The following is a 13,196-nucleotide window of genomic DNA, read 5'->3' as shown; positions in this document are numbered from 1 at the left end:
AGAGAGATGTACAGGTGGATAAATGGGTGAATGGATGGATGGACAGATGAATAAATGGGTAGACAAAAAGACATACAGATGAATGGATAGATGGGTGAGTAGATGGATGGGTGGATGGATGGATGGATGAGTGGATGAGTGGATGGATGGATGAGTGGATGGGTGGGTGGGTGGATGGATGGATGGATGAGTGGATGAGTGGATGGATGGATGGATGGATGGATGGATGGATGGGTGAGTGGATGGGTGGGTGGATGGATGGATGGATGGCAACTCAGGATTCCATCTGGCCACCAGTGTCTACTTCACATTGTTGTTCCCTCTCTTCAGTCTCCCCTTATTCCTCCATCATCCAGCCATCCACCCTGCAACCCACCTCCCCATCTCTGCTCTCACCCAAAAAAAACCTCCAAACACCCTCACACAAAAGCAGCCTAGAGCTGGCACTGGGCATGGTGGTTGGGATACGGCTTCTGAGGAGTGTAAGCATCGAAGTCCCAGATCCACTCTTGATGCCAGCTTCCTGCTAACATGCAAAATTAAGTGAGTCATCAATCAACTGATGGATTAAAAAAAGAAAGAAAAAAGGAAAACAGTCACAGCCACAACATTCATTATGTGTCATGAGGGAAAGAGGGATCAACCAGTGACATAAAACTCCAATTATTTCAGTGAGGGGTAAGAAGGAGGTACAAACACACATATACACAGCTCACCTCACCCACAAGCACCATAGCCACAGGAAACCTCCATTTATACCCCCCAATACGCACATCACTTCTGCTCCCATGACTGCCACATCCCACACGGACATCCACGTCCCCCCAACCAGCTTCTCATCTCAGGGAAGTGGCCCCACTGCACCTGCACCCAGGCTGCTTTGCCCCACTGAAGGGGACTCCAATCCCCTTCCCAGGCCCCCTGGGTGAGGCAGATGTGTCCGCAACATTCTGTTTCCCCTCTGCTGGTCTCACCCTGGACCCAGTTACCCAGATGAGTGCTCCAAGGGACCTGTCTCTTTGCCTTGGGCCCCATTGTGGCTCCTGACAGATCCCTGCAAACTGAGACCTGTCTTGGGACCTCCTGCCCACCAGGGTGCAGCACAGGGTCCAGTGTGGGCAGAGAAGGCTCTCAAAGAATGTTGGGAGGAGGATTCACTCTACAAGGAGTGTTCTGTGTGTGACTGCTCTCTGTTCAGCTTCATGGCAAGCATGATGATGATAAACCTCATTCACTCAACAAACCCCAGCTCAGAAATACAACCTCCTTGAGGAAGCCTTCCTGACCATTCCAGTCCTTCCCTGATCCTCCCACTTCCACCTGGAGGTCCCCTGTGCCCAGATGAGCCCCTTCCTTGTGTGTCCCTAAAGCAACACAACACTACACAGCATCTGTGTACATAGAAGATGGGGGACTTTGCTTTCAGAGGGGTTCTGAGTTCCAAGTTGTGTTCCCTCAAAACTTCATTCTGGGGCTGGGGCACCCACAAGGCAGTTAACCATCCACGTCTCAGCATGCTGGGCTGTAAGGCGGGAAGAGACACCTCTTCTATAGGACTTGTCGCAGCAAGTGTCATTGCTGTTAGGATTGACAGCATTCTTGCTCCCAGTCACAATGCTGGATACACAGGAAACTCCTGGGAACTGGTTTTACACCAAGCACATGCCTAAACTGGAATTCCAAATCTGGAAACACTCAGGTTTCTCCACTTGCAACCTGTGTCTGGAACAGGCTCTGGGCATCGCAGGAGCAGCAGAAAGACCCAGCTTTCCACACACTGACAAGGCTCACATGGATCACCTCAGGGAGAGAGGGCAAGTCTTGGAGAAGGCCACTCTGGAGTGGGCTGTTCCGAGCAGCCCACTGCCCCCAGCTCTGAGTCCCCAAGCCTAGGAGCTTTAGCGGGATTAGCGGGTGTTCCTGCCATGCATGATGAAATGCCCCAAGTTGCTGCTGCTGCTGGGCTGTGTGTGTCAATTTAAAATCAGGCTGTGATGGAGCGAGGCTGGCTCGATGGCAGTTTGCATATTCATGTGGCAGAGCCCTGGGACTTAGTCTCAGGTTCCAGGCACAATTATGCAGGAGCTTATTAGCCTGGGAGTCAACAAGGTGGCCTCCTGGGACCTGCTGTGCACACAATCACATCCGTGAGGGGCGTGGGACAAAGCACCTCAGCCCATTCCCATCCTTGGATGGTAGAAATGGTCAAGAGGGCACTGAATTCTGACTTTGCACAAGCAACCATTGACATGGTCTGTTGCCACTCCATCTGTGCAATGGGTACAGGATTGGTGAAAGAGGGTAGACTACACCTGTTCAGTGGCATCAAATCCACGGACATGCTCATAAATACTAAGGCCCTGAAATCCCGCCCTTTCTCACTCCAAACAGCCAAGGTCTGATGCTTCCTTAAATGCATTGGCTTGGGAAAGAACCCATGATTCCTTCCCATGATTGCAATCCCATGTACTGTCCCAGGGTCTCAAGCCTCCTACAGCATCAGGAGATCTCATTAATCTTCCCGGTTACCCAGATGGTGGGAGTCCTGATCCGTTTGCAGGTAGAGAATCCATAAGTTAAAACCTCTACTCAAGCACTGCAGGTAGATTTCAATTCAAGTTCACAGACCAGAATTGAGGGTCACTGAATGACGATAGCTTAGAAAAGTCACCAGGTGGTGTAGATGGAAAAGTGATGGCTTCAAAATAAGTGTTTAATGCCGATGGCAACCAACTCTTCCAGAGCACTTCCCAGGGACACCACTGACAACCCTCGGCTCAGTCTTCATGCTAGTCTGAGAGGATGGGGGGGGGTTTCCAGAAGAGGAAGCACTGGCTCAGCAAGTCTATGACAAGCCTCCCACAGTCAGCAGGCTGGGAGTCTCCTTGCTACAAGAAGCTGAGCCTTCACAGTCGGAAAGACAGAACTTCAGTCTTGGGGCATTAGTTTGCTCTGTGACCTTGGACAAATCTCCGGACCTCTCTGGGCCTCAGTGGTGATCCCCTCTGGGAGCTACAGCAATAATTGCTGAGGTACTTCATTTGCTGAGTCAAGTCTCACTACTTGCCTTCATTGTTGCTATAACATTGCACTCAGAAGATCAGCCCAATAAAAAGCAACTGTGAGTCCTCCCCCTGCCACACACACACACACACACACACACACCCTCCTCTCAGCATTGTGATCTGGTTGCTTTTAAGGTCTATGCTATTTGGGGGCCCTCAGTTGGTGCCTGCTGCTCTCTTGGTCTGGTTGCAGGGCACACATCACATGCCCAGTGGGGCCTGGCATCCCAGCTCCTGCATCACTCAGGCCAGATAGCCTGGAGTCACTCAGCTTCAGATCATTCTGCCTGCCCCACCTCCTTCCCCAGTCCCCAGTGCGATGCAGCAGGAAAGAATGCAGCCAAGTCCAGCCTGACCTCTGGGAACTGAAGGGGCAGGAAAAAAGGAAAGGAGAGAGCCTTTCTCCAGCCTCAGACCTGGGAACCCAGTGAGGCACTTGCCAGGCCACATGGGAGCTGACTCCCTGCTGGTTTTGCATTGCAGCCTTGAGCAGCACCACGGTTGACCTGAAGATGGAGGCCACTTTTGCTAATCCGGAAAGCACTGCAGAGAGCAGGAGCACAGCTCCGCCAATCAGTCACTGACTTCCCTGGAAGACCCCCACGATGTCCTGCCCATGCATCTGAAAGGTCGCAGCTTGCTGAAGAATTGCAAAGCTGGACACAGCCACAGCACCCATGTGTGCCCAGTATGTCCAGACAATGAAGTCTCTATGCCCGTGTACCCTTGCCTACCCCTTCTCCCCTTCACCAAAGTCCCTAGTCCTTCACCCTGTGCCAACAGGAGCAGAACTGGCTGACTGCAGTAGGTCTCTTTCTGACGCCACTCAGTTATGGGGGTAGGGGATGGGAAAGCAGAGTAGTGCTGGAATATTTGGCACAGTGAATGAAGACAGTGTTGCCAAAGCTTGGGGAAGTGTAAGTGAAAGAGGATCCTGTTCCCAAACAGGAAATGTTGGGAAGAGCTGGAGGGGTAGTGTTCAGCAGTAACGGGGCTCCATCAACCACCCAACAGCCTATGCCCTAGTCCAAAGCGAGAGGGGCTCAGTGGGAGCATCTGCTGAGGGTTGTTCCCCAGCGGCAGTGAAGGGGAATGCAGCAGTGGGCAGCAGGGTCAGAGCTGTGCACTCCATACATGCACATAGGTGGACACACATGCGGGGCACACACCCGCAGGAACAAGCTGTTTGAAGCAGCTACCTCTGGGAAAGAGATTGCAGGAGGGGATAGAGGATTTGTACTTTCTGGCTCATATTCCTCCGCAATATTTTACACATGTAGAATATTAATCAATTAATTTCAAAGCAGGAATGACAAGGAAAAGGTGAGACAGGCAGAGAGAGAGGATGAAAGAGATGGAACTTCCATCTGTTGTTTCACTCTTTAAATGACCTCAAAAGCTGAGGCTGTGTGAAGGTCAAAGCCAGAAGACAGGAATTCCATGTGATGGCACCGTGTGGGTGGAAGAGGCCCAAGGACTTGGGCCATCTTCTGTTGCTTTCCCGGGGGCATCAGCAGAGAGCCGTATTGGAAGTGGATCAACCGGGACTTGAGACAGACACTCTGATAGGAAGTAAGTGGGCATCTTAAGTTGCAGCTTAACTGGCTGCACCACCACATCCACCCTTGCAAATAATGACTGGATACCTACTGTATGCCAGCAGTAGGTTTGTTCCATGTGTCCCACACAGACACTAGATCTGCCCTTGTGAGCCCATGGTTCTCAGGGCAACAAGCACCCAACAGGTGCTCAAACCACAAGGCAAACATCACGATGGGAACTTCAAGAGGGGAGAAGATGTAGCCAGAGAGTACCAGAACATGGGCTGGGAGTCACCAGAGGCAATGCACCTGCTGTGCTTGTGGGGGACTAGAGGTTAACCTGGGGAAGAGGATTCCAGACAGAGGGAGCAACATGGTCGCTAAATGGAACAGGAAGAAGGGGCGGATGAGAAGATCTGAGGACATGGCTAAGAGAGCCTTTATTCTCAAGACTTCCATACCAATCTTGGCACACCACCTTCACTTTTGGAGTGCTTGTCAAGAAATGCACCTTCAGGCCTGATGCGAGAGCCTAGTGGCTAAAGTCCTGGCCTCACAAGTACCAGGATCCCCTATGGGTGCTGGTTCGTGTCCCCGCTCAGCTCCAGCTATTGTGGCCTCTTGAGGAGTGAACCAGCTGGTGAAAGATCTTTCCCTATATCTCTACTTCTTTCTCTGTATGTTTGCCTTTCCAATTAAAAAAAAATAAAGGAAGAAAAGAACACACCCTCACTGTGATTCATCTTCTTAGGGTCCCACCTCTGTGCTCCTGCAACATTCCAACAAAAACAGAGTTAGGGCTCAGAAGTCACCTAGCACCAGCCCTGGCCCTTGCTTAGAAAGGTCCCTTTTCTATCTGAGCCTGTTTCCTCTTTTGTGCAGTGGGACCAAGCCTTGCAATGACACCTGCTTTGCAAGCAATTGGGGAGGCACCATACCCATTCCCCACACATTGTAAAGTGAGGGGGCATCAGGCCTAGTGATTAAAATACCGTCATAGAACACCCACTTCTATAGCTCCAGTCCTGGCTCTGCTTCTGACCCAGATGCTTGCTAACATGCCCCCTGGGAGGCAGCAGGTGATGGTTCAAGTACTTGAGTTCACGCCATTCATATTAGAGACCCTGACTGAGTATGAGTATCCCGGCTTCTGGCCCATTCCTAGTTATCATAGGCATCTGGGGAGTAAACTAGCAAATGAAAGATTCTCTCCCTTTTAAATAAAAAGAAAATAGATATTTAAAAAAAACAATAAACACTGTAGCTCTAAGTGATTGGCTATAGTGCTAGCACCAGATGACTGGTACATCCAAGCTCATTACCCTCCTCTATGTGTTTGTGTGCATTTTTAAAATCATTATGTCACAATTTAGTTTTAAAGACTGCCTGTTACAATCCACTGGGCAGTGCCCTCACTCACTAAAGGAATATAAAACACATATAATCTTCAGAAAGTTCGTGAAAAACTAATACTATTTTTTTAAAGATTTATTTATTTTTATTACAGAGTCAGATATACAGAGAGGAGGAGAGACAGGGAGGAAGATTTTCCGTCCGATGATTCACTCCCCAAGTGAGCGCAACGGCCGGTACTGTGCCGATCCGAAGCCGGGAACCTGGAACCTCTTCCGGGTCCCCCATGTGGGTGCAGGGTCCCAAAGCATTGGGTCGTCCTCGACTGCTTTCCCAGGCCACAAGCAAGGAGCTGAGTGGGAAGTGGAGCTGCCGGGATTAGAACCGGCGGCCATATGGGATCCCAGGGCGTTCAAGGCGAGGACTTTAGCCACTAGGCCACGCTGCCGGGCCCACTAATACTATTTTTGAAAAAACTATGCATGGGTCTCCAAACTTTTTGCATCAAAATGAACTTAAGTTGGGGCTGCCACTGTGGTGTAGCAGTAAAGCCTGCTGTATCATTATCCCATTTGGGTACCAGTTCATGTCTGGCTGCTCCACTTCCCATCCACCTCTCTGCTTAGGGCTTGGGAAGACAGTGGAAGGTATCCCAAGACAGTGCAGGATACACCCATGTCGGAGACCCAGAAGAAGCTTCTGGCTCTTGATTTCAGATCAGCTCAGCTCCAGCCATTGCGGCCACTTGGGGAGTGAACCAAAAGATGGATGATATCTCTCCTTCTCTCTGTCTCTCCTTCCCTCTGTAACTGCTTTCAAACAAAAAATAAAATAAATATTTTTTTAAAAAAACCAAAGTTTTCATTCTATTTCTGCATGAACTTTTCGAAGCACCCACATTCCTATTACATGAACAGGAAGTTGCAATGTTGCTCCAAGACGTCTCATCTCCATGCAACAGGCCATCCTCGCCGACAGTCAGGCAGGGCTTCAGAAGAAACCCTGTCCTGCCTGCCCATTGGGATGCCATGAGTCGGTTCCCACACCAGCATCAGACTCTACAACAGCTGGCATGGAAAGCAAGTATGGGAACTTTGGTTCTATTTATTTTTAAACTTAAGAAAATGAGAGAAGAAAAATCCAGCCTTACTACTACTTGAAACATGAACTGAAATTGTACAGTCCAAGAATTAAAGTCCACAGGTTTATCTGTGACTTTTAAAGGAACATATTTTCATTCCTAAGATTCCCAGAAAATGGCAAGTTGAAGAGCAACACCTGAGTTTAGTCTCATTTTATTCTAAGAAGAGAGAAGACCTGGTTTCAAACCCTATTAATAAGCTAGAATGTAGATCCTACAATGAATAGAAATACAAAATGAAGGGAAGATTTTTTAAGTGTATATTGATAGTGACACACACAAATTCTTCATAGGTCAAGTGCCTATATTGTCTGAGAATCCAAAAAAAGAAAAAAGTTTAACTGATAGGACCACATGACCAAGAAAGTCTGCCATGATCAATCTATACAATGGGGTCCCTAGGAGGTGATGCTGAGGGAACTGGTTTTCTATCTTGGGTCTCCAAGGAAGCCATTTACAGACAGAAACAGGAGGGAAATGTGAAGAGTCATCACCACATGAATTTCTAGGGTCAGCTGTGCAACTCACACAAACAGGCAGACCTAAGCTGCTGAGAATGAGAATGGGGAAGGGTCCTCTCACCAGTCAAGGGCATCCAGCATCCACTACTGCTAAATTCTCTGCACCTGCCAGATGCCCTCCTGCCCACTGCCACCAAGAGGGACAAGACAGAGAGGGATTGTAAGAGAAAGTGACCGGTGGGGCCTGAAGAGAAAGGGACCAGGGAGTGGGGAGGGGCTGGCTCACACAGATCCCGAGGGAGCATTCAGAGCGGTGACCAGAGATCAACACTGACTCTGATGCCAAGGCATTCAGCCCAATTTCCAAAAGGGGGGAGGGGAGACCCTGTGTAGTAGCCTCTACGGGGCCACTTGCACCAAAGAGGCAGAAGGGTCTCCTGTGCTGTGTCACCTGCAGTCGGCTGAGAGCCCAATGCACTTGCTTCTCTAGCAAGAACAAGGTACTCTGGGCCAGGTGGGACCAGCCCGGGGACCAGGACGATGTACAAATGCAGCCACTGCTCCAGCGCTGGCCAGTTCTTACCCAGCCGTGCCTTCCACCCGCTGCCTCATCAATCTATCATCCTCTTAGCAGCTGACACCTCTGGCAGCACCTCCCAGCAGCCCCGGCATTAGAATTGCAAGAGCTCGGCTGCACCAGAGAATACAGATGGAGGAATCTCAGATTCAAATCTGTCTAAGTCTTGTGGACGGCCAGACCCTGGGGTAGGATGTCTCCATGGCCCCTTTGGTCAAAGGGGAGTGGCGGGGGTTTTGTCGGAAGTACAATTTGCTTCTTAATGCAGAGGATCAAGCCGGGTTCTGGCATCTCCTCAGAAATCCCTCCCGCTCCCAGGAAAGCCACCGCTGCATGTCAATTTTAATTTTTGAAATTTAAACTGAGGGTTTTGCGTCTAAGCTCCATCTCATCGGAGGAAGGGGAGGAATAAGTCAAAAAGGATTAGGGGCCCACTGGGGATCGCAGATCCATAGCAATTAGACTTCATTTGGGTCTCAGACATTCGGTGTTAATCGTATTTCTGGATGAGCCCGATCAACAAGGCATCAGAAATTGATACCTACTCAGCCATAGACGAGGCCAACTCAACTGCTCTCCCCATGTCCTGGGCTCAGCTGGGTTGGGGCTCCAGCGTCAATGGCAATGGGGTGGGGTGGGGTGAGGTGCAGACTAGGGGTCTACTTTGGGCCTGGAGTTGGGGGATGATAATTTGCAGGCAATTTTTTTCATTGCCTCTGAGCACTTTATCCCTGGACTCCAAGCAGAGGTAATCATTCCTTATATTCAAGTGAATAATAACAAATCATTATTCAAATAAAATAAGAGTATACAAAGGGGACAGCAACAGCCAGAGGATTCAAGGCAGGGGGTGTAATTACCTGTTAAATGGGAAGCATCTCTGGGAAGCCAAGTGGGAGCACAATGCAAACGGGGTGATGGGAGTGGTGGTGACAGATGTGCAGCTGCAGGTGCTTTCACAGAACACATTGGCAGGGACCCCTGCACTCCTGCAGGTACCTGAATCACTCGGCTTCTAGCAGCAGGACCACAAGGCTATTGCCACATGTATGTTGTGTGTATAACACAGATGTGTGCACTTCTAGTTTACACAGACACATTCTTGGGTTGCCTCTGTACACACACACACACACACAGCTCCTTTCAAACAACCAGTTACAACAAGCGTAGTCGGTCCCAGCAGGCTACTGGCTGGTGATTTGCTAAGATAACTTCCTCAGTATTGGAACTCAGCGACCTGAGAGTGAAAAAATCAGAAGCAAAAAAGAAAAATCTGGAAACTAGGTGGGGTATCTTCCTCATCCGCCTGTGTGGAGGGCTGTAGATGAGAAAGAGAGCAGTCCCATAAATATATGGGGAGCTCAGAACAGGTACACCAAAACCCATGCCAGGTGGAAGCAAAGACCCCAGAAAAGGGGTATTCCCTCAGGCAGGGGGAGATCTGTCTTGCCCAACCTTGAGGACGGGGTAACTCAGGGTAAGTTCATGGAGCTGGACAAATCACAAAATTGCCTGGATTTGCAACTTTTTTTTTCTTTTTTGAGAACTAGGGACCTAGCTGGGGTGCAGGTAATTGGGCTTAGGGCGCCCATAATGCACACCCAGGAGTATCTGCACCCCACATTCCAGTGCATCCTGGCAGGGCTTTTACTCACCGGGATGCTTAGGATTTCTGCACCCCAGGAGCCCCTTCTCCCATTTGCACCATTACCACTAAGTGACCCAGACTGAAGATCGCGCAGGGTTCCTCTCTCCCCACCCCAGGCATTTCTCCAGACCCTGGAGAACAGCTAAGATCTTGATGCCAGCCAAAGTAGTCATGTGGGGTCCCGGGACCCTGGTGCCCAGGGGGCACGCTGACAGAGACACCGGAGCCCATCATCTAAAAACATAATTTAATGCATCGCTGTGGATGTGAGGGGGGAGGGAGTGTAGTGTAGAAAGATGAGTTTTCTGTGTGCTGGAATTCTGCCATGAGTGAGTTTCTGTTTGACGGACGGGGATATTTGCACAGGTATTTCAGGTCACAAAGAAGGAGGCCCATACACTTTGGAGCCCCACGGCCTCAGGACACCTTAGGCATGGAGAAGGTCTGCAAAGAAAGCAGGCTCCCCTGCCCCGACCTGTCCAACCCCATCAGGTTTGCAAAGTCTGCCTGCCACCTCTGCTATGCCAGCAGGAGGGCTTGGGGTCACGCTCAGCTCGCCACCGCCACTGGGGCATCCCCATCTCCCTCCCCCGAGCTGGGGACCGGGATGGGGAGGTTGGGGTGCTGCCCTGAGCGTGGAGAGTTTCACTTTGGCCAGGGGACAGGACAGGGAGGACCGCAGGGATGCGCTTTTTTCCAACGGATATGTCAGGAAGTGTCGTAAAACAGAAAGTGGCCCTTGCCAGGGGAGCGGCGCGTGCACGCACCTCCTGTGGGTAGGGTGGGCAGGTTGGTGTGTGTCCCCTCCCCACTGCGCGCTCGCGCCCCTAATCCGGGTACAGCAGAAAGCCCGAGAACGTGCTGTACTTGTTGTTGTTGCCTCCGTGCGCCTTGCCGCCGTCCAACTTCACGTACACCTCGTCGCCGGAGTCGAGGTGCAGCACCACGCTGTTGCTGGCGTAGTCGTAGTTCTGGTCGGCGTCCTGCGCGATGGCACTGGCCCGCACCTGGGGAAATTTGGTTGAGGGGAGGAAAAGGCGGGAGCCTGTGAGCTCTTGCCAGGCACCCCACCTCGTGTCCCTTCCTTTGGCCGGCGTTGTGGCTTAGAGCTCCACACTCCCAGCCCCAGGTGCGCGACCTAGCCAACTTAGCCAACCCCTGCCTGGTGCCAACAAGTCGGGGAAGAGGATCAGGAGAGAAGACTTTGGTGGTCACTGGCCCGGGAGAGAAAGGGCGGGTGCCAGGGACCACGGGGAGGGGGGACGGGAAGAAAAGAGATAATAGAAGGCAAAGGTGATATCCCGGTGCCCATCGGGAATCGCCCCCACCCCCAACAAACAGGCTTTCCAGGAGCCCACCGGGCCGCAAGCAGGGAAGCAAGTTTCTGGATGGATGTGGGGGTCTGGCACTGGATTCCGCCAAACGCGGTCCCGGAGCGTGGGCAAGCGGGATGCCGCGGCAGCACTGCTCTTGCGCGGCTCCTTCCCAGAACTCACTCCGGCGCTCACGGGCCGGGAGGGAGGCGGGTTCTCCCCGGTGCTCCCCAGGGCGCGAGCGCGCGGGGCCTGGGACCACTGACCTGGCCGTTCTTGCAGAGGTCCGCCCACATGCTAGTGCCGTCGCCGCCTCGCATGAGGATGTGGTAGGTGAAGAAGTAGATGCCGCGCACCTGGCAGCTGAACTTGCCCGTGGTGGGGTCGTAATGATTACCCAGATTGGTGACCACATCGTCGAACTTGAGCACTTCGTAGCCTTCGTGAGGGCTCTTGAGGCCCACGTAGAAGGCAATCTTGGGGCCACCGAAGGCAGCGCTCAACGCACTGGTCACATCACCCTCAGAGTCGCTTCCGCCCCCAGCTCCGCCGCCCACCACTCCGACGCCGCCCGCCGAGCTCGCGGTCAGCTGCAACCCCGGCAAGCCAGGCCGTCCCGAGTCGCCCTTCTCGCCCGGGGGTCCCCTAGGACCAGGTGGGCCTGGCTCTCCTGGCGGCCCCCGCGGCCCTGGCTTGCCTGGTCTCCCCGGGTCGCCCTTGGGTCCCTGGATGAAGGGGGGCGGAGGGTTGGCGCTGAGGTCCTGCATGACTTCCAAAGCGGCCGTGCTGGGTCCGGGCGGCGGTGCCTTGGCTCCCGCGGGTCCCCCGCCCGGTGCGGCGCTGTAAGGGTCGCAGATCATGCGGCAAGTGCCCATCATCTCGTAGTGGGCAGCGCCGGGGGGCGCCGCCTGCAGCAGCAGCGGAACGGCGATGAGCAACCCGAGCGCCATGGCCAGGAGTACGCCGACGGCTGCGAGGCAGGCGCGCCGCCGCCGCTGCCACAACCGGGAGGCGACCGCCACCAGCTCCTCCTTGCCGCCCGGCGAGGTAATGGTGGGGTGGCGCGGGTGGCCCCGCTCCCCGCGCTCGGGGGCCAACTCCGCGGATCCTGACCGCGTCCCCGACGTGGCGACCCCTTGCCCGGGCCACCCAACCACTTCAGCGAGAGGCGTCCCGGCCCAGGCTCCGGTGCCCGCCGCGCTGGGGCTGCTCAGGAGAGCCGCGGAGCCCGGTGCACATGGCGGGGGCGCACCGGAGGAGCCCGGCGCCCCGCCGGTCCGGGCGGTGGCGGTGGTGGCCGAGGTGCGTGCGGGGTCCGGCGCGAAGCTGGGCGGCTCTGCCTTCCGCGCTGCGCAGCTCGGCGGGACTCGGCCAGGCTCCGCGTGGAATGAGGGCGCACAGGCTCCGCGGCGCGCTCTGCTCTGTTCTCCAGCGGCTCGCAGGCGCCCGCGCGGAGGGGGCGGGGTGGAGGGGCACCCAGCTACCCTGACGTAAGGAGTCCGGGGCTGAGCAGCGGAGGCGGCGAGGCAGAGCGCGCTGCCATCACTCCCAGACTCGGCAGACTCACGTCCTCCTATCCCGCGGCGCCTTGAGCAGAGGCGGCAAAGGCGCGCTTCCTCCTGGCGGCGCCGTGGAGCCACAAGTGGGCAGAGCAGGCGCAGCCCCTAGGCCGGGCGCCTCGCGTACACCCACCAGCGGCCATCCTCGCGCACGTCCTACCAACCAACACGTACAAACAGCCACGCGCACAGCGGCGGGGGCACACACAGGCATCCCCCGCCCCTCCCCACGGGTCACGAGGACACCCAGAATCCTGGCGCCAGCAAAACCCTTTAGGAGGTCACAGGCTCCCTGCCAGTACTTGCAAACAGGGCTGCACGTCAGCCGTCAGGGCCAGCAGCCCTGGGTCCTGTGATTTCCTGCGGGGAAGGACTTTGTCCAAACCCTCCTGGTATTTCTACAGAAGTTGCATGATCCTGTTTGGAGCGGGATCTCCACGCTGCTGGTAAAATGTAAAACAAGCTCCAGTACAGCTGATCCCACCAAATCCTGGAAGAACTCAAACGCAAGGATTCACAGACTCAGCCTCAGAAAATA

The 13,196-nt window shown here is 53.8% G+C and overlaps 1 protein-coding gene across 1 annotated transcript; it reads right to left on the bottom strand.

Moving 5' to 3' along the window:
• Positions 1–10,456: 10,456 nt before the first annotated feature.
• On the bottom strand, positions 10,457–12,316 carry C1QL2 (complement C1q like 2). The gene is made up of 2 exons (XM_004589345.3): positions 11,366–12,316; positions 10,457–10,793 (listed from the first exon to the last, which is right to left on the bottom strand). The coding sequence occupies exons 1-2, from the start codon at positions 12,047–12,049 to the stop codon at positions 10,614–10,616; spliced, it is 864 nt and encodes a 287-aa protein (XP_004589402.1). The 5' UTR covers positions 12,050–12,316; the 3' UTR covers positions 10,457–10,613.
• Between the last annotated feature and the right edge of the window lie 880 nt (positions 12,317–13,196).

The sequence above is a fragment of the Ochotona princeps genome, chromosome 5, assembly GCF_030435755.1.
Source record: "Ochotona princeps isolate mOchPri1 chromosome 5, mOchPri1.hap1, whole genome shotgun sequence".
Classification (NCBI taxonomy): Eukaryota; Metazoa; Chordata; class Mammalia; order Lagomorpha; family Ochotonidae; genus Ochotona; species Ochotona princeps.
Note: the sequence above shows the minus strand (reverse complement) of the source record. Positions and strands in the feature narration are given on the sequence as shown.

Bases quoted from the DNA above. Each gene is read 5' to 3' on its own strand.
- C1QL2 (XM_004589345.3), bottom strand. From the start codon at position 12,049: ATGGCGCTCGGGTTGCTCATCGCCGTTCCGCTGCTGCTGCAGGCGGCG. The intron at 10,794-11,365 runs GTCAGTGGTCCC...AAATTTCCCCAG, and splicing joins ACCTCTGCAAGAACGGCCAG to GTGCGGGCCAGTGCCATCGC.